This window comes from Mangifera indica, chromosome 18 (genome assembly GCF_011075055.1).
Source record: "Mangifera indica cultivar Alphonso chromosome 18, CATAS_Mindica_2.1, whole genome shotgun sequence".
Taxonomy (NCBI): domain Eukaryota; kingdom Viridiplantae; phylum Streptophyta; class Magnoliopsida; order Sapindales; family Anacardiaceae; genus Mangifera; species Mangifera indica.
The window spans coordinates 11930154-11955374 of NC_058154.1; the positions used below are offsets into that span (position 1 = coordinate 11930154).

The 25221-nt window shown below is 35.2% G+C and overlaps 4 protein-coding genes across 5 annotated transcripts; 2 read left to right on the top strand and 2 right to left on the bottom strand.

Moving 5' to 3' along the window:
• Window positions 1-6: 6 nt before the first annotated feature.
• On the bottom strand, window positions 7-2266 carry LOC123202464 (protein FATTY ACID EXPORT 6-like). The gene is made up of 3 exons (XM_044618419.1): window positions 1959-2266; window positions 1024-1111; window positions 7-346 (listed from the first exon to the last, which is right to left on the bottom strand). The coding sequence occupies exons 1-3, from the start codon at window positions 2155-2157 to the stop codon at window positions 268-270; spliced, it is 366 nt and encodes a 121-aa protein (XP_044474354.1). The 5' UTR covers window positions 2158-2266; the 3' UTR covers window positions 7-267.
• Window positions 2267-2921: 655 nt separating this feature from the next.
• On the top strand, window positions 2922-4515 carry LOC123202054. Its single transcript, XM_044617773.1, has one exon. It carries the CDS (start codon window positions 2946-2948, stop codon window positions 4176-4178), a length of 1233 nt encoding a protein of 410 aa, XP_044473708.1. The 5' UTR covers window positions 2922-2945; the 3' UTR covers window positions 4179-4515.
• Window positions 4516-4700: 185 nt separating this feature from the next.
• Window positions 4701-6892, top strand: LOC123202055 (CRS2-associated factor 2, mitochondrial). Its single transcript, XM_044617774.1, has 6 exons — window positions 4701-5337; window positions 5545-5672; window positions 5747-5972; window positions 6113-6240; window positions 6349-6462; window positions 6561-6892. The coding sequence occupies exons 1-5, from the start codon at window positions 4851-4853 to the stop codon at window positions 6460-6462; spliced, it is 1083 nt and encodes a 360-aa protein (XP_044473709.1). The 5' UTR covers window positions 4701-4850; the 3' UTR covers window positions 6561-6892.
• A 458-nt stretch (window positions 6893-7350) lies between these two features.
• LOC123202053 (purple acid phosphatase 18-like) lies at window positions 7351-10615 on the bottom strand. Of its 2 annotated transcripts, XM_044617771.1 has the most exons (6): window positions 10434-10615; window positions 10083-10091; window positions 9047-9715; window positions 8250-8438; window positions 8078-8166; window positions 7351-7802 (listed from the first exon to the last, which is right to left on the bottom strand). In XM_044617771.1, exons 1-6 carry the CDS (start codon window positions 10572-10574, stop codon window positions 7583-7585), a joined length of 1317 nt encoding a protein of 438 aa, XP_044473706.1. In that variant the 5' UTR covers window positions 10575-10615; the 3' UTR covers window positions 7351-7582. The 2 variants fall into 2 exon arrangements, with proteins under 2 accessions (XP_044473706.1, XP_044473707.1); XM_044617772.1 differs by lacking the exon at window positions 10083-10091 and having other exon boundaries at window positions 10434-10614.
• Between the last annotated feature and the right edge of the window lie 14606 nt (window positions 10616-25221).

The window sequence follows — 25221 nt, forward strand, 5'->3', positions numbered from 1 at the left end:
TCCAAGTGCTTCTCAATCACTCATTCAATGAGCTTGGCTTTGTATCACTAGATATGAAAGTCATCTTAACAAATAAATCTTGAGAGACTACATTTGTTAAATTTCTAAAGACCAGTAATCTTTTGTCTCATACATACAACCGATAGGAGTAATATACAGCAATATATCTTTGTTCAAGATAGCAAAAACCTTCTAATAGAAGCATGTTTGTCTCTGTTGTTCTATTCTATCTTATAGTATTAGTCTCACAAACAAAGCTCAAAGCAATCACTCAGACTTGGCCCCGGCAGGGAAATGGTTACCTCCAGTAGCAATTTTGTACAGGTAAAACCCAGTCATCAGAGCACTGCAAGAAAGAAATTGCTATATGGGTCAACATGAAAAAAATTTAGTAATGAATATATGGGTGGATTCGAGTTGATAATATGACTAACTATTTGTAGCAACTTAAGTATTATTAGATGTCTTTATGGGTCAACAGTGATCCTCCCCAAACTGTAATTAACATCATTGGTATGAAATCCCAGTAGAGAAAGATAAAAGATCATGTATTTATAAAGCGAAACAATCCAGAGGCTGAAGCAAAACATATTTCACTAGAATGAAGGAACTATATACTAACTCCAATACAAAACTGGACAACCACAGCAGCACCATGATAAATGAGCAACAACAAAAATTCCAGTCTTAAACAATGATAGCACAAGCAATGTCTGCAAGCTCACACACACCAAAAAGGTTTGAATATTCTAAGCAGACGGAATTCAAGTTTTGGGTAAGTTCAATACAGATGAATAAGCAAAAAGTACAGGAGAATTTTTAAGTGTAATTGTTCAGGATAGCATCTAAAGAAACAAAGTGTAATTGTACAAATAGAATGACAAGCAGGCAGTTGAAGATATGTTTTCTATCACATAAAGCTGCACAATAAAAGTCACGGTATAATGCAATATCACGATCAGGTCATCAGCATAAGAGGATTAAGAGTGCCAAAAAGAAAAGCCAGATTTCTCCTCAAATTACCTGATCCCAGCTACAATACCAGATGGCATAATCTTAGATGTCTTCTGATAACGCAATCCCATAACCACAGTCAAAGCTGCTGCACAAACTGCATCAACAGCTACAAGTAAGTGCAAATACAAATACTAGATTTAGTTTAAAGTAAGAATTGCAGTAATCACAGATAAAAAGAAAAACGAACAAAGTTGAAATTTGGAAAACAAAAAAACAAAAAATCTGCTTTCTATATACACTTGCCTGTCACTAGAAAGAATGAAGAGGAAAGCAGTTCGTAAATAAAACTCATCAGCTCTTTTGACCTCTAAATTCACTCATCTCTTATATTGGCCAAATTGAAATTCTGATCCACAAATATTACACAGTCTTGCTTTTTCTATAACCGAAGGATCTTCCTACTAACACCTATGTCATGTTATGGAAATTATATCAACAAAGAACACATGCTCCATGGGCGAATCCTTCTATATATGCGAGTCCAGCTCATAAAATTAGAAATGCTAAAATTAAAACACAAACTTCCCAAGTCACTTAGCAGTTATGCAAGAATCTCATACAACCATTCGCGTGAATCTGCTCCTCAACCAAACGAATGAAAAATTAGTTTCTTTCAAAGACCATCCTAAAAAAAATAAGAATCCCAATTCAAGAAATTATTTTCAACAAGAAAAATTAAAACTTTCCAAATTGCACATTGTCAAAGAGCTCCAACCCAGATCAAAACATGTCAAACAATCCCAAAACAAGTTGCCACAATGGATCTACAGCAAGCAAAAACCACTGAACTAGCAAAGTTCATCGTTTCTAAACTTCAAAATGATCGCACATATAAACAATCATCATTCATCAAAAATACTAAACACTAAAAAACTCACATTTTTAAAAACCAAACAAAAGAAAGAGTTAAAAAAGAAAACCCAGATATACAGAGCGTTTACCAGTCTCAAGAACCAAAGCAAAGTAAGAATTCTTTCGTTTCTCAAAGGCTTGGAGGCTCAACCATCCAGCCAAGAGGAGGAGCAATCCAATGCCAACACCCCCGGCCAAGGAGGCTGTGCTACCTTTCTTGACGAATCCATAAACGCCACCTCCAATAAGGATCAAGCCATAGGGGATCGTGAAGCAGAAATCGTACATATTGTCGGAAAATGAGTGTGTAGACTCCAAGAAATGGAAAGTCGAAAGTAGATAGTTTCTCTCTGAGGCGTGTGGACTTTTCTATTGATCAAAACTCTCATGATAACAGTAATGGAATCTGGATTGTGTACTCCACAAGTGCTTTACAAATGAAATGTCTCTTCTACCCTTTATTAGCCCAAGAATGAAGTGTAACAAAAGGCTAAGGTGTCCGCAAGTCCAAACCTTTTTTAATGGTGTTTTAAATTAAATTACTTATTTAATAGTATAATAGTTGTAAGTAAGTATTATGAATCTAAGAGTTTTATTTACTTAATGAAATTAATTTAATATTAAGAAAAATATTCTGACTCATATAAGATTTTTTTATTTAAAAAAATAATGTGAACCCCTATATAATTAGATAAATTGTTATTAATTTTTTTTTTAAAATTATATGATAATATATTATTATTGATATATAAATTAAAATTTATTATAAGTATATATGATTTTATTTATTTATTATTAGATAATATAATTTTTTTATTTTTAATTAAAAATTATTGAATTATACAATAATATATTAATTTATTTACACATATTAATATCTAATTACTATATTGGTTATATAAAATTATTTAAATATTATCTTTAAATAGATTAATTAGTCCGGCTATTAGTCATGTGGTTCGATTGGCCCCTTGGCCAGATAGACATCCGAACCGGTTCCGAAAACATCGCTTTTATGTTTGGCTCTTTTAATCTTATTTTAATTTCTAAAATCTAAAAATTTTTGCCATACTAAAATGCTGGCCAATTTCGGGACCCGGATCCGCTTACCCAGTTTCCTCATCAGTCCCCTCCACTCTCACGGACTAAGCTTTTTTCAAACCCTAAAAATGGCTGCAGCAGAAGCGAAAGCCAAGCGACCCATTTGCCCATTTTGCTCTAAACCGACCCGCATCTGCCTGTGCAACAGGATTCAGAATCCGGGTCTTGAAAATTCAGTAGGCGTGACCATCCTTCAACACAGTTTAGAGAGAAAACATCCTCTTAATTCTACGAGGATTGCAAAACTAGGACTCAAGAATGTCACTGTAGCCACTGTTTCTGACGTTAATTTTGACGCGCGTTTTGAAATAAGGTTGCTTGAACCAGGTTCGGGCCAGCTTGTGTTGGAAAGTGAAGGTTTTGATCAAGAGTTAGAAAGAGGAAATGATGTCAGTTTAGCTTTTAAGAAATTTAAAAAGTGTCTAGAAGAGAAAAATAGAAGCTTGATTGCTGAAGAGCATTTGAAATGTAGTGAAATAGTTTTGGAGCAAGAGGATGAGCCTAGTTCTAATGAAGACAATGGTGAAAATGGCACAATTTCCTTGGAGACTTCAAACATCTGTGATGAAAATAATGGGTTGTTACCAGTTTCGAAATGTAATGAAGAGCCTGTTGTCACTCTGACTATTGGCAAATATGGGGTCATTAATGATATTGCCCATAAGTGGGTGCCTTCTACTGGTTATCAGAAGCCAAATTTTGACCAGATTTTGGACTCTCAGTTGGCTTTAGACGCTTTGGCAAAAGGGTTTATTGTGAAGAAGATGCAAAAGCGAGAATTGAGTGGAGGCATGGGACTGGAAGAGAATCAAGAGTTTGAACTCGAGGTTTTGCCAGGGTCAATACTTCTGTTCCCAAGTGAAAGAGCTTGCAGTGCTGAAGACCTTGAAGTAATGCATCTTGAAGTGAAGAATTTGATTGTTTTGGATGGAACTTGGGCCAAGGCAAAGAGAATTTACAATGAGAATCCTTGGTTGAAGCTTTTGCCGCATCTGAAGTTGGATTTAGACAAGTTGAGCTTATACAGCGAGGTGAGGCATCAGCCCAGGGCTGGATATCTGTCAACCATCGAGAGCATTGTGTATGCATTGCAGGCATTAGGGGAGAATGCTGACCAGCTGAACAATCTCTTGGACGTTTTCGAGTCCATGGTTGGAGATCAAAGGCGATGTAAAGTTGAGAGGTTGAGCAAAGTCTCTCCAATATGAATCACATAAAACTTCCTTAATCCATGACACAGTTCAGTTCCTATATCGCAGTCTCTGGATACAAAACTGAACTAAATCTATTAACAGCATAGCCAAAAATGCCTGGATTCGTAAAATCGGAGCAGCAGGTTGATTCATGCTTGTTAGAATTTGGTAGTAACAAGATGACGCTATGAATGTCAAACATCAGAGTTCTTATTTTTATAGCTTACTGATATTTGACAGAATATACTTTCTACTTCACTACTGTAACTCCATGTTTCTCTTCATTTTATGACTGCAACTTAAACTTTGATTATGAATCATGGCTCCTACAATTCTGCAGAGTTGAAATTTATTTCAAGTTTGGTATTTGATAATCTCTTTGTATATCAGTTCCAAAACTTGCAATGTAGAAGCTCTGATGTGAACAACAAAACCATGATTAATGTTCAAATATTTTGCAATTTGGGATGATTTAGGTTGCCAAATTTGATACTTCAAGATTATACTGTAGGAAAGCTCAGAAGCAGAAATGAAAACACAGGAAATCCAGCAAAACTGAGCAATGCCAAAACCAGTAAAATATGAGATATCACTATCATAATGACCAAAATACCCATCTTGTTGTAATAAACCCATCTTCCTCCTCTCAGCCGAGTCGAATCCATCGACAAAAATTCCATCTTTCAAATGTTAGCAAAATTAGAATTTCGGAAAACCCTAACCCTAATCAAAGACCCAACATCACCCTTTTTGACACTCTCTTGTTATTTAATCCACGCTTTCTCTGACGACATATACGACCCGCCATTTTCTTCAAAACCCAAGAAACCCAAAACCCCCAAGACACAGCAAAAGCCACCCGACCCAAGTTTAAACCGAAACAAATTCCCTGTTAAATCTGACCTTCCTTTTGACTTCAAATACTCATACTCGGAGACCAACCCGGCGATCGAGCCCATAGGATTCCGAGAGCCGAAACGGTTCTCTCCATTTGGGCCAGGCCGGCTTGAGAGGCAATGGACCGGGACTGCCGCATTGGCTCAAAAAGAAGTTGATTTGAGTCGGTTGGAGGAGGAGAGGAATCGGGTTATGGGGGACCCGCTTACGGAGGAGGAAGTTGCTGAGCTTGTTGAGCGGTATAGACATAGTGATTGTGGCAGGCAAATCAATATAGGTAAGGTAAAATGGTATGTGATTTGAGTGGCACCATTTGATGAGCAACTTCATCTTTTACTGAGTTATTATCGAATATTTTCAAATTTTGTTTTTAATCATAATGTATTATATTTGCTTTTTTTTTTTTTTGGGATTGTATTTGAGCAGCTGCTGAGTCTTTGTTATTGTTGAATGAATGGAGTTAAAAGATTTGTATTTTGTATAGGGAAGGGAGGAGTTACACACAACATGTTAGATGACATCCATAACCATTGGAAAAGGGCTGAAGCTGTGAGGATCAAGTGCTTGGGAGTGCCAACTCTTGACATGGATAATATTTGCTTCCATCTCGAGGTTAGCACTAGACAGAGTGCCCATGAATTTGATGATCTATTTTCTTGCTGATTTAGATTGTAGTGTCTATCTAGGAAAAATCTGGGGGGAAGATCATTTACCGGCACATTAATGTCCTTCTTTTGTACCGGGGTCGAAATTATGATCCCAAGAATCGGCCAATTATTCCTCTTATGTTATGGAAGCCCTATGCACCCATATATCCAAAACTTGTGAAGAATATTGCTGATGGTTTGACATTCGAAGAAATGAAGGAAATGCGAAACAGAGGACTTAATTCTCCTCCTTTGATGAAATTGAGTGAGTGAATTTGAGTTTAAGAGGCATAAGGACATTTTGCTGTTTTCCTCTTTTGTTGCACATTTACTGAATACCAATTGGCATGATGTTTGATTCTAACTAAATGGCTGCTGGTTGTTGAATCATGAATCTGTTGGCAGCCAGGAATGGTGTGTATGTGAATGTAGTGGAGAGAGTGAGGGAGGCTTTCAAGATTGAAGAGGTAGTGAGACTAGATTGTTCACATGCAGGTACCAGTGACTGCAAAAGGATTGGTGTGAAGCTAAGGGTATGGCTCATCTTCTTAAATTTAATTCAAGAAGATTCCCAGTATGTTAATATAAAGTTTGAATTTTGACCATGTTATTTAGTTTATTGCTTTCTCCTGTAAATGCAGGATTTGGTCCCTTGTGTTCCTATCTTGTTCAAGGATGAGCAGATCATCCTCTGGAGGGGAAAAAAGGACCAACCAGTGGACTCCAACTCCTCAATGGATCTGACAAGTCAATAGGTGCTTTCATCAGATTTTTTATGCTTTAGGTTCGTTCTACAATAATTTTACATCAAAGTCAATGATAGAAATCTGTTAATCAATGTTTATGCTTGCAGGGCCAAGGGAGGAAAATACAGGGAAGATTTGGTTAGAGGAGAGACTGGACTGGAGTCTTCAATTGCAACAGCTCTGGCAGGTGACAAGTGGCAGGCTGTGAGTGGAGAGAATCAAGAGTCGGTTACAAAATTCTGTATAAAAAGTGAAATGTAGAAGGAAGTGAGCAGAGAGAATTATCTAGAATATTGTTAACCAGATTCTCGTTTCATTTTGGAGAGTACTGGCTTCTTAAAAGCCAGCTTACAGTGTTTTAAATTTAGTTTTTGTATTTGAATATTGTAAGAAACAGTGTAGTGGTTGATGAGTAATACAGATGATGAGTTTCATTTCCTACTCTTTGTTGATTTCTATTTATTTACAGTTCCATTGTTGGACTGTTTGAACTCTGTGATTTGTCAATTTGAGCCTGGGTTGAAAAATGCAGAGGACTCATTCTCTTCTTGCTTTGTCGAGAGGGAAGAATCTGGTGCTTGTGAGATACGGAGTTGAAAGGGAGGCTGGAAAATCACTTGGACTGCAGAAACTTGCTAGGAGCGACAGAATCATCAGAAAATAACCCGGTTCTTAACAGTCAATGAGTTCAACTTCCTTATCCAAACAATCCTTGGGGCTACGAGATGGGATAGTGTTAGCTTTTGTTAAATGAACTGTTGGGATAATGTTTGCATGGTAGCTTGGCCCTAGCTCAGATGAACTGTTGCTAAGTCACAAAATATTGCCTCGCTCTTAAGCTTAGACTCCATTGATACGTATTCAACATCAAAGGATCCGCATGAAGGAAACTGTATGTACAAGCAAGCCTTGCCTTTTCTCACTACAATTAAGGTGTTATCTGTAAAAATAAACATAGAAGCCCAAAACATCAAAGTAGATTCATCATCTCACAGATTGGAGAAGAGGGTATATCCCGATTCAAGCAGTAACTTCTTCATCCACACAACTACAGATTGCTCTATATACACAGAATTTTAGCATAACTCTGTTGAGGCACATGGCTGTAAGGGCCACAGTTTTCACAAGTCTAAGATGCCCTGAGTATTCTTCTTAGTTCATCACTCTTCTCAGAAATACATCCTGAGCTGGCCAAAGAGGTTATCCAGACTTCATCAGTCTTCACTGGCTCATCATCCTCGTTGCGGTGCCAGCTCCAGATTGCGTGAGTTGAATTCACAATCCTGAGTTCCCCATGTCCAAAGCTTGCTTCACGAAAGACCGACCACTCAGGCTGTGGATTTTTGTACCTGCCAGTCCATTTATGAGACACATATAAAATACCAGCCTTTGGCAAACTTCAAATGTTTGTTTCAATCAATTTTTAGGATACAGCTTAAATCACAGCTAAGGACTTTTTTGCAGGTTGCCAATACAACTTTCAAAATATTCCACCAAACTTAATGATTTATAACACAAACATAAATTAAACCCTTTTTCCTCCATTGGCTAACTCTTATTCTTTCTATTTGATTATCCCCACAGTCTGAATTTGGCAATTCAAAGTTTTGCCATAAGAACTTACTTGCGTGCTAGACCTTCTTCATTTCCTCCATCTCCGATGGTTATGTGGACAGCACCACAAGGATCTGGTTTTCGTTTGTGAACACGCTTCTGTTGAACAGACGATCAAATAGGATGAGATACATTTTATATTACGATGAATAAGGAGAAAAGTTAAACCAGTAATAGCATACCGATCTTTCATAAGCATGCACATGACCAGCCAACACTATATCGACGCTAGCAGCATGAAGCAACGGCTCCATGACCATCATCATCTTGTCCCCTTCACCTTGATGTGCCTCATTACTGTTATACCATGGTGCATGGAATAGAACAAGCAGCCATGGTGTTTTGTCCCGATCAACCTTTGAAAGATCATCCTATTAATCAAGCAAGATGACATGAACTTCAGTTAGTAGATATATAGAACTATAATGCACCAATTTAAGGACAATAAAATTGCACAATTTTCATATTAATGGTTGATTCAAGGAAAAAGAAAGATGGGAAGACAAATCAATGAGAAAAAATCTTTCACTTTGTTATTCTTGATGAAAATGAAAGAGTTCCCCACAGATTAGCCCTCTATGTATACACAAGGACAAAATTACTTTTAATCATAAAACTCAAAAAGACGTGAACACAAAATTCATATATTTGTGAGCTCTAATCTCTAGTCCAATAACACCCGGCCTATTGTCAAAATATTATTCATTTGAATGCACAATGTGCAACCAAAAACAGGTCTTAACAGCTTAAGAAACTCATAGACTATTTAATCACTCTTATCTTAGCATTCCCAAGGGATGGGGGATATACATTCATACCCAACATATTTTCCGTGTTTTACCGATATAGGATTCGCCAAGGGGTTTCCCATAAGAAGTGTAAGCATCTCTTTAATATCGAATAGATCAACTATTGCAGTGTATAATAGCAGTAAATAAATATTAAATATAACAGAAGGGAACAAAAAGGAAAAAGAAACCTTCAACCAGTTATATTGATCAGAGAAGATATCATAGTCTGTATATGAACCAAGCATAATAACATGAGTCCCTGCAACTTCAAAAGAGTAAAAAAGATTGGAGCTTGACCCACTCTCTTTAAAAGGCATCTTCCACCTGGCATTGTAGGACTCAAATCCATCATTAAATAGCAGTATTCTCTCTTTTTCATGGTTCCCTTCTGTCACCATCCATGGCCTTGCACTTGCAAGCGGCTGCACAAGCTCACCAAATGTGTCCCACCTGGGCTGCACATAATCAGCATATGAAAGGTCCCCTGGAAGCAAATGTACATCATATTCACATAGCCTAATGTGGTCTAGTGTTGATTTAGTCCAGCCAGTTTGACCCAAATCCCCCACCACAGCAAAAGTAACTGGGAATTTAGCAGGAGGAGTCTTGAGCTGGAACTCAGGACCTTGATTACCACACTGATAAAAGTAAATGGTGTCGGGTTCAAGAGGTCCGATGACAGTATGGTGTATCTTTCCTGAGTCATAAAATAGATAGCTATAAGATGTGCTCTCTCCCTGAGCTGTAGAACCGTATCTCCCCAGTGATGTTCCGTATTTGATAACAGAAGGAGCAGATTTATCGTCAGTGATCCATGAGATTCGCATGTGGTTGTTGCCTGCCAAAGAAATGTGAACCTGCAAAGAGGAAATAGAGCAGAGAACTACCTCAAACACTAGCCAAATACTTTGATGTTTTCTAAATTTGTTCTATAGTCCCTCAAGATGCTTCAACTAGCAAAAAATTATCAGAAATGACAAAAATAAAATCAGAGAGCACAACACCCTCTTCTTACAATTCTGATTCCTTTTTCCATACAATAATTAAGCCAGTCTGCACATAATTAAACATGTAATCAAGTAACAGCCAAGCTGGCATCATATACAATCCTTTCAAGAACTCATCAAACATACCAAAGAGCACCCAAACAATTAGTGTCAATACACATCTCACCCTAAACCCACTGGAATTTTCTTTCGTTCAGCATATAATAAGAAAGCAAACCTGAAAATTCTGCAGCAAAAACAAAATTTCTCCTAAATCACTTCCTAGCTCAAAACCAAAACAGAATAAAAGAAACAAAATTTTTCCCTGTAAACTATCAATTGAGCAAACTTAAGCTTGAAAGAAGACATTTTGAAGCTTTCCCAGATTTTTTTTTTCAGTGAAATGGCTATCCACATGAAGAAAACAATAATAAAGATAATATGTCAAACAAACACAAACCTATATTGGATCAGATCAAATACGTAAGATACAGACACGAAAAGTTCCAGAAACAGAGTTAGAATATGAGAACATCACAAGTACTAGAAACCCAGAAAGTGAAGTGATGAAGTGAAATGAAACTGTCACCTGCTGGGGAAAAGAAGCAGGCTTTGAGCTCCATGGAAATTCAAGCTTTTTACGCGGCCGAGATCTGACGTAATCGGCAGCAGCGGTGACAGCTGATGCTATAAAAAACAGACAAAGTGTGAACACCAATTTTGAGCCCATACTCTCGTGAAGAGACAAAGATTTCTGGCTTATGCGGAGAATTTATGTTTTTAGTCAAATATTTGAAACGACCACAAGGGCAAAGTATGTGTCCCACCCAAGTTTTAGCTCAATTTCAAAAGGATATAGTGATGATTAAAAAATTTAAATACTTACCCATAAATTATCTTCTATTAAAATTTTCTAATAAGAACAAAGGTAAAATTGTTATTTTACTATTAAACCCTAAAAAAACAATCATTTTACCTTTATAATTTGAAAAACTAACAATTTCTCTTATAGATATAAGTTTTAAAAACTTATTATTTCTCTTTTGGGGTTTGAAAATCTTTTCCAACCAATAAATTTGGCGAGTTGTTAGTGGTTGGAACAATAGGAGGATGGTGTCTCGACGACAAAGCGTTATTCGTCGTCCAGATGTCGAAAGACGACAAAGTGTCATCTTTGATGTCTGGACGACGAATGACGCTTTGTCGTTTAAATGCCTTCCTCCTGTTATTCCAACCACCGACGACTCACCAAATTTGTTGGTTGGAAAAGATTTTTAAACCCTAGAGGGGAAATGGTACGTGTTTAAAACTTAATTCTAGAGAGCAAATTGTTAGTTTTTCAAATTATAAGGTAAAATGATATAGTTTTTTAGGGTTTAATGATAAAATAACGATTTTACCTTTATTTTTAATATAAATTTTTAACAAAAATTAGTTCATAGATGCGTATTTAAATTTTTAAACTGTCATAAATATCTTTTTGAGATTAAGCTAAAATTTGGGTGGGAAATAATCCTTTGCCCTAACTACCATTAAGGCGTAGCTGATATTGTCGATTGTAGTACATTAAAAGGAAATCTTAATCATCTCTTTTATATATATATATATATATATATATATATATATATATCAGTGAACTGAATTTAGTGATAGATGACTTTGAGCCAAGTACTTGGGTTGATATTAGGGGAGTTAAACTCATTAGCTCCAGCCTATACTCAAATTTGACAAATTTTGAGAGTTTGATATGATGAGTGATGTTTGAGCTTAACTCACATAGGTTTGGTATTGTAGATATAAGTTCAATCCCATGCGAGTTGAGTTTAATAAACTTAAAGAAAAAATAACTTCATCTTGCCTTTAAGTTATATAACAAAACAACATTGTTTTACATTATTTAGAAATGTAACACTAACACAAAAACACATCGTTTTGAATAGGCTAAAATGTCGTTTTATATGCTAATGTAAACCATTTACGATCCTATCAAATCGAGATACTGTGAACTCTAACTCCATACCATTGCATACCCATGACTTAAACTCTAGTTTGACCCATGGCCTTTTGTTTCGAGCTTAAACGAATTAAGTTTATCATCGAGTTCGAGCTATCTTTGCTTGAATTCACCCTTAGGAGTGTTCATGTTTCAGCTTTCGTTATGCAGAAGTTGAAGATCTGACAGTAAATTAATGCAGTTTAGCCCTCTTTCAATCATGTCCCGTGCAATAGCCCTTGCTCATTAATTGTCTGGGAAATTCTAAGAGATCCAGGTGCAGAGCAAGGGCTTTCCACATACGGAAATCTGAGTTGGATTTGTCACTTAATGAATCCATATGAAAACCAGATAAAATTACTGAAAACAAGAAACAGTATACTTTTAGGATTGAAAAATATGTTTTTCAAGGAGAAAACCTTACTTGAGTTGAACTGCTCTTTTAAGGTTACACTTATTATATTAAACAGGTGAAACTTTTTATCCAATGATATTCCAGGAAACAAAAACTATCTACGTAAAAATAAATAGAGTGTCAGTTATTTTTTATTACACTTGTCTAGTTATAGCTCCATTTTGGCAGTTCTTGAAGTAAAACCAAACATCTGTTTCTGTGACCAATTTCCATTTCTTCATGTGTAGATAGCTGAGACAAAGACCAAAGTGCTCAATGCTGGGTTTCAAATGAAATTGAGTTCCTAACTTCGTTCATGATCTCCCTCTGTGATTTCCTACACATGTAAAGGGACTACTGAAAAAATAATTTCTTCTTTTTATTTTTCAATGAATTTCAACGGCAAGGGTCTTCCTCAGCTATCTGCAAGGAAGAGCTTTAGCGTGCTAAAGCAACCATGAAATATGAATGGCTTCTTTCATGGTTTCTCTCGAGTTTATGCAAGTTGTAGATTAAAAGCAACAATACCAAAAAAGTTGTTGTTATATGGTAAAAACTACTTGTCAGTCAAAATCGTGGATACATTATCTAGGAGACGATCAATAATAATGGGTAGAATATGTACCAACCCGTTGGTCAAGACAGGATGCAGATAGAGTTAGATCTCACCTAAAAGTAGTAAAGAGGAAACAAGGGTCAATATATGTTAGGACTCCCACAATCCTTCAATACGAAATGGTGGTTTGCTACTGCCATGTACCCACTTCCATAATCTTAGCAATTGCAATATAAGTGAAATCACTTTCCACCATACAAAACCATATGAAGATCACATCATACTTCAAGTTCATGGTTCCATACTAATAACACGCTCCTTCAGAAGTATTGTCTTTTGTAGGGAAGCATAATTTATTTTCACTAATCAAGTATGCATACACTTAAAGATAACGTCATACACATACAATATAAATTGAGATTTTCAAAAATACCCTTTATTAACATAACAATGGAAAACATGCAAAAGATGTCTGAAACATAAAACCAACATAAAACAAACTATGAGTAGCAAATATAAGATAACTATCCATACAATTGCATCTTAAAAATTGAAATCAAAATACATAAACTTGCGAAAAGATTGAAATGCCCCTATGCCAACTTTATGCCCACTGACCTCCTCTTGTATTGCAACTGTCTCGATCACATGAACCTGCAAACTAAGGAAAGTTGGATAATGAATAATAATTACTCAATAAATAGGAGACTCTACTTTAAGCTTAACAAAATCCTGATTTTATCCTTGACTTGTCGACCTTAACTTGTTCATTGAGAGTACCATATAGGACTCAACTTAGATGACGTGGATATTACTACTATTAAGTTCTCACTCATGAAGATCTAAGTCCCATAATACTCTCTTGGGAAACATTGTGGTCTTGCTTGGTCATATAGGATACTCTGTTTTCTTTCTTATTTGGGTGATAACACTTCTACATTGGAATTGGATACTATATCGATCATACTAGGTTGAGACAAACATTCAACACCTTGGTCATATAAACTAGCTACGTAGTCTGCCATAAGATTATTATAACTGAATTGGGTTCTACTGCAAGCAAGTCTAACTTACTGTAGATGCAACGTCTTATTACAGACTAATAGACCCTATTGTAGGAGGTGTAGACTGCTATAACTGAACCGAGCTCTATTACAAGCAAGTGTGACCAACTAGGCCTTATTGTAAGTGGCGTAGAAAGAAAATCTCACAAACACCCCTTTATAGCAACTCTAATGACAAAAGTAATGGGATAACATGCATGCATCTCAAGCCACAAACTTATTTAGACTCGTAATAGGTTTCACCTTAACTCGTCTCTTATGCCGTACTTATAATCACTCAATTGTCATGTTTGGTACTACTGAGAACCCTATATGTCCATATTATCCTTTGGGACTAAGACATAAGTACTTATACTTGATTCTTAACTTATCCTTCACTTTCTTTAATGCATGTTAGTGCTCTATCAAATGTATAGTTGTGATTTCTTCTCTCTATGCATGACTTACCCTTAATGGGTGTACCTAATTGTGATGTGATATACAAGCATCCACAATCAAGTGGATGAGTGTGCCTACTTCCCCAAGCACATCCAACTTTCTTTTTCAAACATACATATTTCCTAAGATTATTTTTGTCATTCTATATCATAAATTGTCATACAATCCTACTATACAGGTGCTTATTACAACCTAGTCTATGTATCTCAAACAACCGTGCATGTCCTCTACACAATCGTCTGCTAGTTGTTAGGGAAATTCATGGTGACGTAGGTATGGGCGTGCATGTCCTCAACACAGTCATACATGATGTTACTCCCATAAATTTTTAGCGTGTCACAGTCATGCTTGACATTTAAAAAATCTAATTCATGTGTATTTTAAACCTTTGATTTCTAAGTGTATCCCATACATTCAACAAGTTTCTAAATTAAGTCCATGTACTTTAGATCAAGCATCACATTCAAAAATTGGCCAAACTTGCTAGATATAACACATACATATATATAACTATGCCAGTCCCGATCCACATTGCTATTTCAACAACTTAAACATCTCATTCAAGGGTAATCAAGTTAACAACACTACTAATCATTCGAAAACCACAAAATCTAGGTGGGAGAATCTTTGTTCTCCTACCCAATGCGCCATGTATGCACCCTTTTACAGTGACTTCAAGGTAGGATCAATTACCCTTTTTGACCGAAATAAGAAAGACAATTTTGTAGTATAGGCAACACAAATTGGTTAAAAATGATACTATGTATAAGTGTATTATCAATTCTCACTTCAAACTTTGGGATGAATCCAGTAAAAGATATATATGAACTTTAGTACAAAAGATTTTAGTGTAAATTTAGATTACTATGCTAGGGTGTAGTTATTACAAAATAAGATAACAATAAAAATATGTGTACCTATCTATTATGTATATAAATTATGTTTCATCATTTGATTATACAACTTTCAAAGAATAAACTAATATTCAATTATATAATGACACATTATTTGAATACACTTAAAATTAGGTTTAGATAATATTACTCATAAAATAATAAAGTTAAAACACTGAAAGTTAAAGTGCATAGGAAATAATAGAAAAGAAAAACTTAACTAAGAGCTTTGAAGTAGTTCTGAAATAACTCATATGAATCAAAGTCCAAATGGGTATATCTGAATGTCGTATCGCTCCCCATCCTCAAAATCCTTTAGTCTTCGCTTTAGCTCCAGCTGTGGCCACCATAATGCCAATTTGTTGAAAGTCTTAATGTGCGATAGCTCTTCAGGAAGCTTTCTCAAAAAAGCACAAGGATTAATAACTAAACATTCCAGTTTTGGCATGGATTTTGTTTCCATTGTCCACTTCTCTAGCCACAACATTGATTTCAGATGCAAAACCTCGAGCTTTGGGAAACCACCAGAGGTGCAAGCCAGCTTTCTACCAAAATAAGAATTGCGCTTCAGCTTGAGGATTTTAAGATGTTGTAGTTTCTCCAGTTTGGGCATGGGATCATCCTTCAGTTGAGTATTTGACAAGCTCAGTTGGGTCAGTAGTGGAGGAAACTGATACTCGCTCAGGATAATTGATGATCGCTTTGAGGTCTCAGTTTCATTCACCAGCTTCAATGATTCAAGATTGAGTGGTGCACAGAGGCTTCTTGACAGCGTAGATTGATATGAACTCAAGTCTCCATATATTCGAAGACTTTGAAGCTTAGGCAGTTTGCTCAGAATATCCTGAGTACAACAACTGGGGTGTAAGGTTGATATGAATTTGGGAATTTCTAGAGAGTTACAGTATTTCCCAGGATGTGCAGGCAATTTAATGAGCTTGAAATTCAGACATCATCTGTTGTATCATGCATGGAGTTATTTGGCATGTCCAGAGTGTACAGGTTGAGAAGATTGTTGCATAACCCTGAAGGAATTCTGATGAGGGAAGTAATATTCAACTTTAAGTACCTCAGAAGAAATAAAGTTTGTATTCCAGTGGGATATTGTTGGAGAACAAGAGTTCCCAAATCTAATACCCTGAGGAGTTTGAAGTTTCCAGAAATGTAACTGCAATCTACAAGTGCCATGTGAATATCTCGAAGTCTAGAGGAAAGACAGCGAAATAAAGAATGCAGGGTCTCAACTTCAAAGGTTGATTCAGGTAAGAGTAAGATAGAATCCAATCGCGCTCATGCACAAAATATTTTTCTGGATCATTACAGTGAAGAGACAGCTTCGAGAAAAGATCTTGAATATCCATCTCTGACAGCAAACCTGAAAGGCATGAGATGGCTGAAGGCCGCCCATGACAAAATTTTGTCAATGATTCTATGACGGGGTCTAACACTTGCCGATTGCCCTCTTTGATAAAAACCCTATCAAGTAACATCTCCTGGCTGTCTTCTACTGGTAGTTCCCGAATTTCAATACGGTCGTCACAGTCATCATCATATCCAAAGAATCTTGCTGTCATTAGTACTCTACTTATGTTATAATCATCAGGAAGGGCCTGGTGGAAATCTTCCCAATATTTAGGAGTCCGAATATCGTCCAGCACAATCAAGCATCTTCTATTTGTCAGGAAATCACGAAGAGCAATTATCTTCAACTTGCAATCTTTATCTATAACATCACTCAATAAAGAAGAAGGCATCACAGACTTCAAAATGTCATCTAATATCTTGTGGAAATTGAAGAAAGGAGACACCTCAATCCAAGCTCGGCAATCAAAATAGTTCTTTACGTAATTGCTGTTGTAAACTTCGGCAGCAAGGGAAGTCTTCCCGTTACCATTATCTTTATTAACAATTGAAATTGCGGAAAGTGAAGTTTTCCCCTCAATCAAAAGATCTAACAATTTCTTTGTCTCTACTTCACGACCCACCAATCGGAGTTTGTTGTTGATGAGCTTCCTTTCCCTCCTCTGCACGTTCAGTTCTCTCTCTGATGAAGGAGAAGAATAGTTTGCTTGAGGTAGCTTTGATGCAATCGCTTTACCTCTGTCCTTGAGACGCCTCAGTAAGTCAATACCATCGATGTGGCCTCTTTCGAACTCATGAAAAAGCTCCTTTACTGTAAATAACGAGGAAAAAGAAGAACTGTTTAATTGATATAAAATTGATATAATACTTTGATGTGCACAATCAAAACCCTTCTCCCTCTTCATTTTCTTATCCACATCGGTTAAAGGAAAAGATTCTTCGATTTCATCTGCACACATCGGCGACGTTGGCAATTCCCGACTATTGATTATTTTGATGTCATCATGAGCATCAGAAAACACCCCGGAATTGCTTTGGCTCTTGGGTTGCATGATGCTGAGCAAGAATATGTCGATGGCCGAATCAGATTCATGAGAATAGTCGATCAATATCTCTTTGATAAACCAGATTAGTAGATCTGAATGATACGTTCTATAGAAATTGCCAATAAGGTTGTGTTGATGTTCCCTTATGAAAGAAGTCATAACTTCAAAATCAGTTTGAATCTTCCGAATCACTTCCTTAACTTCATCCGGCAAAAAACCTTCATCTCCTGCTAATAGCCTTTTTAGCCTCCGTGAAAATACCACAACGTCCATATCTCTAGCCCACTCTCTAGAATCAAATAATATTAAGCTTCAGAAATTTCCTGCTGCGACTGGACTTTGGTGGAGCCCTTTTTTACTGCTACCATTGATGGACTTTGATAATTGCTTCTGCTCTCAAGTGAATGAATACTGTGGTTTCCTGCACTTTTATTAATCCAGGAGTGTGATTCAAATAATGAGGAAAAGTAATGACTGACAGTACTGAAAATAATTCAAATAATTATGTATGTGGGATAATAGAAAGGGCATTTATTTACCTGGAAAGCATTCCTTGATATCGAGAAATTAAGACTTCACACCTACTCACAACCATACTATTAATTTAATATAAATAAGGGAAATTTTAAAAAATGGCCAAAATGCCCTCCCATTAAGCCAAAATGCCCAAAATCACTATTTCCAAGCCAAAATGCCCAAAATCACTGTTCCAAAAAAAAAATGCCTATGACTTTTTTTAAATACCGAAATTACCCTTTCTCTCATATTTATATAACTCTCCCACTCACTATAGGGTTTTTAATGGAATTTTAGATAAATATGGGGGGTTTTTAGATATTTTACACTATAAAAGCATTTTGATATTTATTTAAAACTTTTTCTAAAATGACAAAATTACCCCTCCCTTCATTTATATAACTCTCCTCACTCACTGTAGGGTTAAATATAATTTTAGATAAATATGAGGGGTTTTTGGATACTTTACATTGTAAAGGCGTTTTTTCATATTTATTTATTTATTTCATTACTTTTTCTAAAATGTCAAATTTACCCTTCCCCTCATCTATATAAACCCTCCTCACTTATTTTATTTCCACACACTTCTCATATCACTCAAACACTCACTCTCACTTTCATTTTTTTTTCAACATCAATTAGTAGGGATTCGTTCGGACGAAGGAAATTCGTATTTTTGAATTCGATTCGAAAAAATACTATTCATAAAAAAAAAGTATTTATGTCAATCTTATCTTAAAACTTCATTTAATTTGTTAAGTCTAGTTTTTATGTCGCAATATGGAGGGTTAAATGAATGTTTGACAAGTATGGGGGATTAAATGTAATTTAGGATAAATATGGGAGGTTTTTGGATATTTTACATTGTAAAGGCATTTTCATATTTATTTATTTATTTCATTACTTTTTCTAAAATGTCAAAATTACCCTTCCCCTCATTTATATAAACCCTCATCACTCATTTTATTTCCACACACTTCTCATATCACTCAAACACTCACTCTCACTTTCATTTTTTTTCAACATCAATTAGTAGGGATTCGTTCGGACGAAGGAAATTCGTATTTCTGAATTCGATTCGAAAAATACTATTCATCAAAAAAAGGTATTTATGCCAATCTTATCTTAAAACTTCATTTTATTTGTTAAGTCTAGTTTTTATGTCGCAATATGTCGGAAGTGTCTGGACTCATCGGGAATGCGCAGCTCGCTGTCAATCCGTCTTCTTTTGCGAGAAATATCCTGTAACAATCAAGTAAAATTTGTTAGACATTCATAAAAATAAATATGTAAACAAATGTATTAGTGAAAAAAACATAAAAAGATGAGAAATTCCAAATAATCAAAAAGGAAATGACAAAACTTAACAAATAAGAACTGAAATTCGAGTTCTATACGTTCAACTTCCGTAGAATGTTAACAATCAAAAAAGTTATCCTGAAATGACGAAAAATAGGAAAAATGAAACTGAAATTCGAATTTTATAGATTGAAATACCTTAAAATGACGATAATCGAAAAATGGTTCAGAAATCTTGAAAATACGAATCGATATATCCTAAAATGGTTAAATTCAAAAAAACGGAACTGAAATTCGAATTCTATACGTTGAAATACCTTAAAGTGACGATAATCAGAAAATGGTTCGAAAATCTTGAAAATACGAATCGATATATCCTAAAATGGTTAAATTAGAAAAAACGGAACTGAAATTCGAATTCTATACGTTGAAATACTTTAAAGTGACGATACTCGGGAAATCATTCAAAAATCGTGAAAATACGAATCAATATATCCTAAAATGGTGAAATTAGAAAAAACGGAACTGAAATTCGAATTCTATACGCTGAAATACCTTAAAGTGACGATAATTGAAAAATCGTTCGGAGATTTTCAAAATACGATTCGATATATCCTGAAATGGTGAAATTCGAAAAAACGGAGTTGAAATTCGAATTCTATACGTTGAAATACCTTAAAGAGACGATAATCGAAAAAATCGTTCAGAACTCGTAAAAATACGAATTCATATATCCTAAAATAGTAAAATTCGGAAAAACGGAACTGAAATTCGAATTCTATACGTTGAAATACCTTAAAGTGACGATAATCGAAAAATCGATCGAAAATCTTCAAAATACGAATCGGTATATCCTGAAATTGTGAAATTCGAAAAAAACAGAACTGAAATTCGAACTCTATCAGTTGAAATGCCTATGAATGTCGCTAACCGAAAAATTATTTGAAAAATTGAAAAAACGAATCGATATATCCTATAAACTAAAAATCGAAATATTAAGTTGAAATAACGTCGTTACATCGTAAGTTGTGCCAAAAAGCACCAAAATTCGAAAACTCGAATTTAAAATTTGAAAAATACATATAGAAAAACCTAAAACAGAAAAAACGGATATAAAATTTGAAAACTACACGATCAGAAACCGTGGATAAGAAAATTCTCAATTTAACCCCTCATGAAAATTCTTTAATTAAAAAGGTCCAATGTTATATCAAAAATTTTCATAAAACCCCCTGTGTTGTAACGAATCTATATCTGTAAGATCAGAATGAGAACCACATTTGTTTATTAATTAGGTAATTAAGTAGGGGCAAAAGATAATGAAATTTCTGTCTCTGGACAACAAACAGGGGGGCAAAAGATGTAATCAAGACTTTATAGTAATGAAAGGGACATGTAATGAAAGAGTATGTCTAAATTAAAAGAAATGTTCAAGCTCTTCTAGAGAGTTTCCTGGAGAGACAATAAAAGAAAGGTAAAAATGTAGCACAAGCAAGCTGAAGAAATAGTGTTTTGACATTAGGGCAAATCTCAGTAGATAATATAAAAGCATTTGACCATTGTCTCTTTTGTTAGATAGAGTTGGATGAAGAAAACACCAGATTTCCAATGACTTTTAATTCAATCGAGCAGCTTTCTAAAAATAAAAGCTAGCCTCATATATTCACCTGCAGAAGAAAGATACATTTGTGACAAAAATGGACAATTGTCACAGCGAAAGGAGAGTAACGAAGATAGTTGACTTTATTGGTTGGAAGTAGAGAGGACCCCTGGAATCGCATGCTACGTGGTGGAAATTTAATGGTTTGTAGCAAGCCAGTTTCGGTTTGGAAGGATTTGCACTTTTTCGTATTGTAGAGTTTTAAAAAACCCACTTTAACCCCCAACTAGGACTGGCAAAAGACGCTGCCGTGGGAAAATTCGTCCTGCCGTGGGAAATTCCGTTCCCACGGCAGACTGCCGATCCATTCGGCAGCCAATTTCGGCCAATTTTTGGTCGTTTCGACCTCCGATTTTTACATAAATCAAATCTACACATTGTATAACATAAAACCCCTCAATCGATTCAACAAAAACAACCAAAAATCCAAACATTTTAAGCAATATTCAAAGCGTAAACCCTAAAATTTCAAACCCAAAATTCTCAATCAAATCTCAATAATATCAGCAATAACTTGATCCAAAAAAGATTACGGGAGATATACTAACCTTATTTGTCATTTACGGTTACCGGAACGAAAGAAAATCGATGAAAATGACGTTCGCCGTGGGATTGCCGTGGGAGGTGAGAAACTTTGGAATTTTCTCTCGCTTGTACAGTGAAAATTTGCTGACTTTATATATGGGGGCAGTTTCGTCATTTCACAAAACATGGGCACTTTTGCTTAAACCTAAATTTTTTAAGCAATTTCGCTTTGACCCCTTTAATTTTGTCTATTTTTAATAATTTCCCTATAAATAATATATTATTATTTGGTTAAATATTATTTTATTTTTAATTTAAAATTATTTAATTATTTAATATATTATTATTTATATACAAAATTATATATTATTTATACATAGACACTACTCATTTTTTTATCCGCACCAATTTTAATTTTATTTATCGTTTATCTTTTAACCCAACTAAAATTTGATATCATTGTTTATCTACATAAAAGGAATCTTTGACTTCCAAGAAGCTAGATATTGGTGTCCATTCAATCCACAATGGAATGTTAGGAATCTGTCCTCGAATCCTAAGCTAATTAAAAAACAATAAAATTATACGTATCCAGTTTGAATAAATACATATTCAATAAGTGTTACTATATAAATGATTAATTTTAAATTAAAGATAAATTAACACATAATCATTTAATAACATATATAAGTATATACATATTTGTATACTCAAAATGAGTATATATAGTATTACTCATTAAAAAATACCTATGAATTTTGAGCATGGGTGAAAAATAAATTTTTTTGCTTCATGGAAGGAATGATGGCTGGGAAATTATTTTTCTGGGTGTAAAAATGTTGCAACCCTGCCACTCTTTCTTGCCCAAAAATTCCACAAAAATCATCAAGCTTTATCTTCACAGTAGTAGATTTTAACAGCTAGATTCAAGGGCACTCACTGAGTTGAGAATCTACCCGGTGTTTACGAAGAAATCACAAATTTGTTGAAGCCTTGCCGACATTTTCAGCTATAAAGATTAAGTAGCAGTGTGCTAAAGGAACCATGAAATGTGAATGGCTTGTTTCATGGTTTCTCTCCTGAGTTTATGTGAGCTGTAGATTAAATGCAACAATACAAAAAAAAAAAAGAAATTGTTGTTATATAGTGAAAACTACTTGTCGGTCAAACTCGTGGATATACAGTAATTAATGGTTAAACTATGTATCAACCCACTTATCAAGACAAGACATTGATAGAGTTAGATCTCACCTAAAAGTAGAAAAGAGGAAACAAGGGTCAATATATGTCATGACTCCCGCCATCTCTTCAATATGAAATGGTGGTTTCCGATTCTCATAAACCTAGTTTTCATAATTTTAGCAATTGCAATAAAAAGTGCAATCATTTCCTACTGTACTAAACCATATAATGATCACAACATACTTCAAGTTTATAATTCCACACTTGTAACACTTTCCTCCATAAGTATTGTCCTCTGTAGGGAAACATTATTTATTTTCACTAACTAAGGTTGCATGCACTTAAAGATAACTTCATACACAAACAACATTTACTAAAATTTCCAAAATACCATATATCAACATAAAAATTGGAAAGATGTCTCAAACATAAAACCAACATTAAACAAACTATGTGGCAAATATAAGATAACTATCCATACACTTGTATCTTACAAATCGAAATCAAAATACATAAACTTGTGAAAAGATTGAAATGCCCCATATGCCAACTTTACTCCCATTGGTTTCCCCTTGCACCGCAACAGTTTTGATCACATGAGCCTACAACAAAAGGAAAGTTGGGAAGTGAGAGATAATCACTTAGTAAGTAAGATACTCTACTTTAAACTAAACAAAATCTCCATTTTATTTTTGACTTATCCTCCTTAACTTGGTCATCAAGAGTACCATGTATGACTCAACTTAGATGGCATGAATATTACTACTATTAAATTTTGACTCAGAAAGCTCTAAGGTCCCATAATACTCTCTTGGGAAACACTATAGTCCCGTTGGGTCATATAGGATACTCTACGTATCTTAATTTGGGATAACCTTTCGTTTTCTTACTTATTTGGATGACAACACTTCTATACTAGAATTAGATAACTATGCCAATCACACTAGGTTGAGACAAGGATTCAACACCTTGGCTATATGAATTAACTACACAATTCGCCTTTGGACTATTATAACCAAACTGGGCTCTACTATGAGCAAGTATGCCCTATTGTAGGTACAATGTTCGACTATGGATTACTAGGTCCAATTGCAAGTGTTGTAGAAAGAAAATGGCCAAAGGACTATTTCCCATCCAAAGTTTGCTGTTTTCCCAAGTTTTCTATTTTTAACTTTGAAAATCTCAAATACCCACTCATCAACAGTAAAAATTAACGGTAGTAGGGATAAAATCGTCATTTTATCTATAATATTAAAAATAAACTAAAATATAATCTCCTTTTCCTCCCTAAAGCTTTAAAAACTAAAAATTTTCCCCTAACCTAAGTTTTAAAAAATGACAGTTTCCCCCCAGGGTTTAGTTTTCAGATCTCTGATGCTATATGCAATGCCATTGCTGGCAACCTCTCCCTCCCAAACCTTCCTCTCCTTTCGGCGGTCTCTCTCCACCCATTTGGATGCCTAATCGACGTCGAATGAGACTAATTGATGACGAGAGATAAAGAGCTTTATCAAGGAAGGCGAAGCTCTTCGTCTTTCCAGACGAAGACGACATCTTCATCTTCGTCTAGGAAGACAAAGAGCTTTGTCTTCCCCGATAAATCTCTTCATCTCTCGTCGTCAATCAATCTTATTCAACGTTGATCTAGCGTCCAAATAGGTGGAGAGAGACCATCGGAGGGAGAAGAAGGTTTGGGAGGGAGAAGTCATTAACAATGGCATTAGAGATCTTGAAACTAAACCATAAGGGGAAACTACCAATTTTTAAAACTTAGGTTAGAGAGAAACTTTTAGTTTTTAAAGCTTTGGGGGAAAAAAAGAGATAAAATTTTAAGGGGTTAGAGTTCCGTTAATTTTAACTGTTGTTGGGTGGGTATTTGGGATTTTCAAAGTTAAAGGGAAAAACTTGAGAAAACAACAAACTTTGGGTGGGAAATAGTCCTTTAGCCAAAGAAAATCTCACAAGCGCCCCCTTATAACAACCCTTATGAAAAAAGTCATGGGCTAGCATGCATACAACTCAAGCCACTAACTCTATTTAGGCTTGTAATAACTTTCACCTTAACTTGTCTCTCATGTCTTAATTATAATCACTCAATCAACATGTTTGGTACTATTGCAAACACTATATGTCTGTATTATCCGTTGGGACAAAGACTTAAGTACTTAAACTTGATTTTTAACTTATCCTTACCTTTCTTCATTGCATGTCTTGCACTATCGAGTGTACAATTGTGTATTCTTCTCTTTATGCATGAATTAACCCTTAATAAGCATATATGATTGTGACATGATGTTTGAGTGTGCAATTCAAGTGCACGAGTGTGTCTGTTCCCCAAGCACATCCAACTTTCATTTTCAAACATAAATATTTCTTAGGGGTATTTTGTCATTTTATATTATGAATTGTCATACATTCCTATTGTATGGGTACTTATTGAGACCAATTC

Bases quoted from the DNA above. Each gene is read 5' to 3' on its own strand.
- LOC123202464 (XM_044618419.1), bottom strand. From the start codon at position 2,157: ATGTACGATTTCTGCTTCACGATCCCCTATGGCTTGATCCTTATTGGA. The intron at 1,112-1,958 runs GTAAACGCTCTG...CTGTTGATGCAG, and splicing joins TGCTTTGGTTCTTGAGACTG to TTTGTGCAGCAGCTTTGACT. The intron at 347-1,023 runs GTAATTTGAGGA...TCTTTCTTGCAG, and splicing joins GGTATTGTAGCTGGGATCAG to TGCTCTGATGACTGGGTTTT.
- LOC123202054 (XM_044617773.1), top strand. From the start codon at position 2,946: ATGCTGGCCAATTTCGGGACCCGGATCCGCTTACCCAGTTTCCTCATC.
- LOC123202055 (XM_044617774.1), top strand. From the start codon at position 4,851: ATGTTAGCAAAATTAGAATTTCGGAAAACCCTAACCCTAATCAAAGAC. The intron at 5,973-6,112 runs GTGAGTGAATTT...ATCTGTTGGCAG, and splicing joins TCCTCCTTTGATGAAATTGA to CCAGGAATGGTGTGTATGTG. The intron at 6,241-6,348 runs GTATGGCTCATC...CTGTAAATGCAG, and splicing joins GGATTGGTGTGAAGCTAAGG to GATTTGGTCCCTTGTGTTCC.
- LOC123202053 (XM_044617771.1), bottom strand. From the start codon at position 10,574: ATGGGCTCAAAATTGGTGTTCACACTTTGTCTGTTTTTTATAGCATCA. The intron at 8,439-9,046 runs GTTTCTTTTTCC...CTTGATTAATAG, and splicing joins ATCAATATAACTGGTTGAAG to GATGATCTTTCAAAGGTTGA. The intron at 7,803-8,077 runs GTAAGTTCTTAT...ATGGACTGGCAG, and splicing joins GAAGAAGGTCTAGCACGCAA to GTACAAAAATCCACAGCCTG.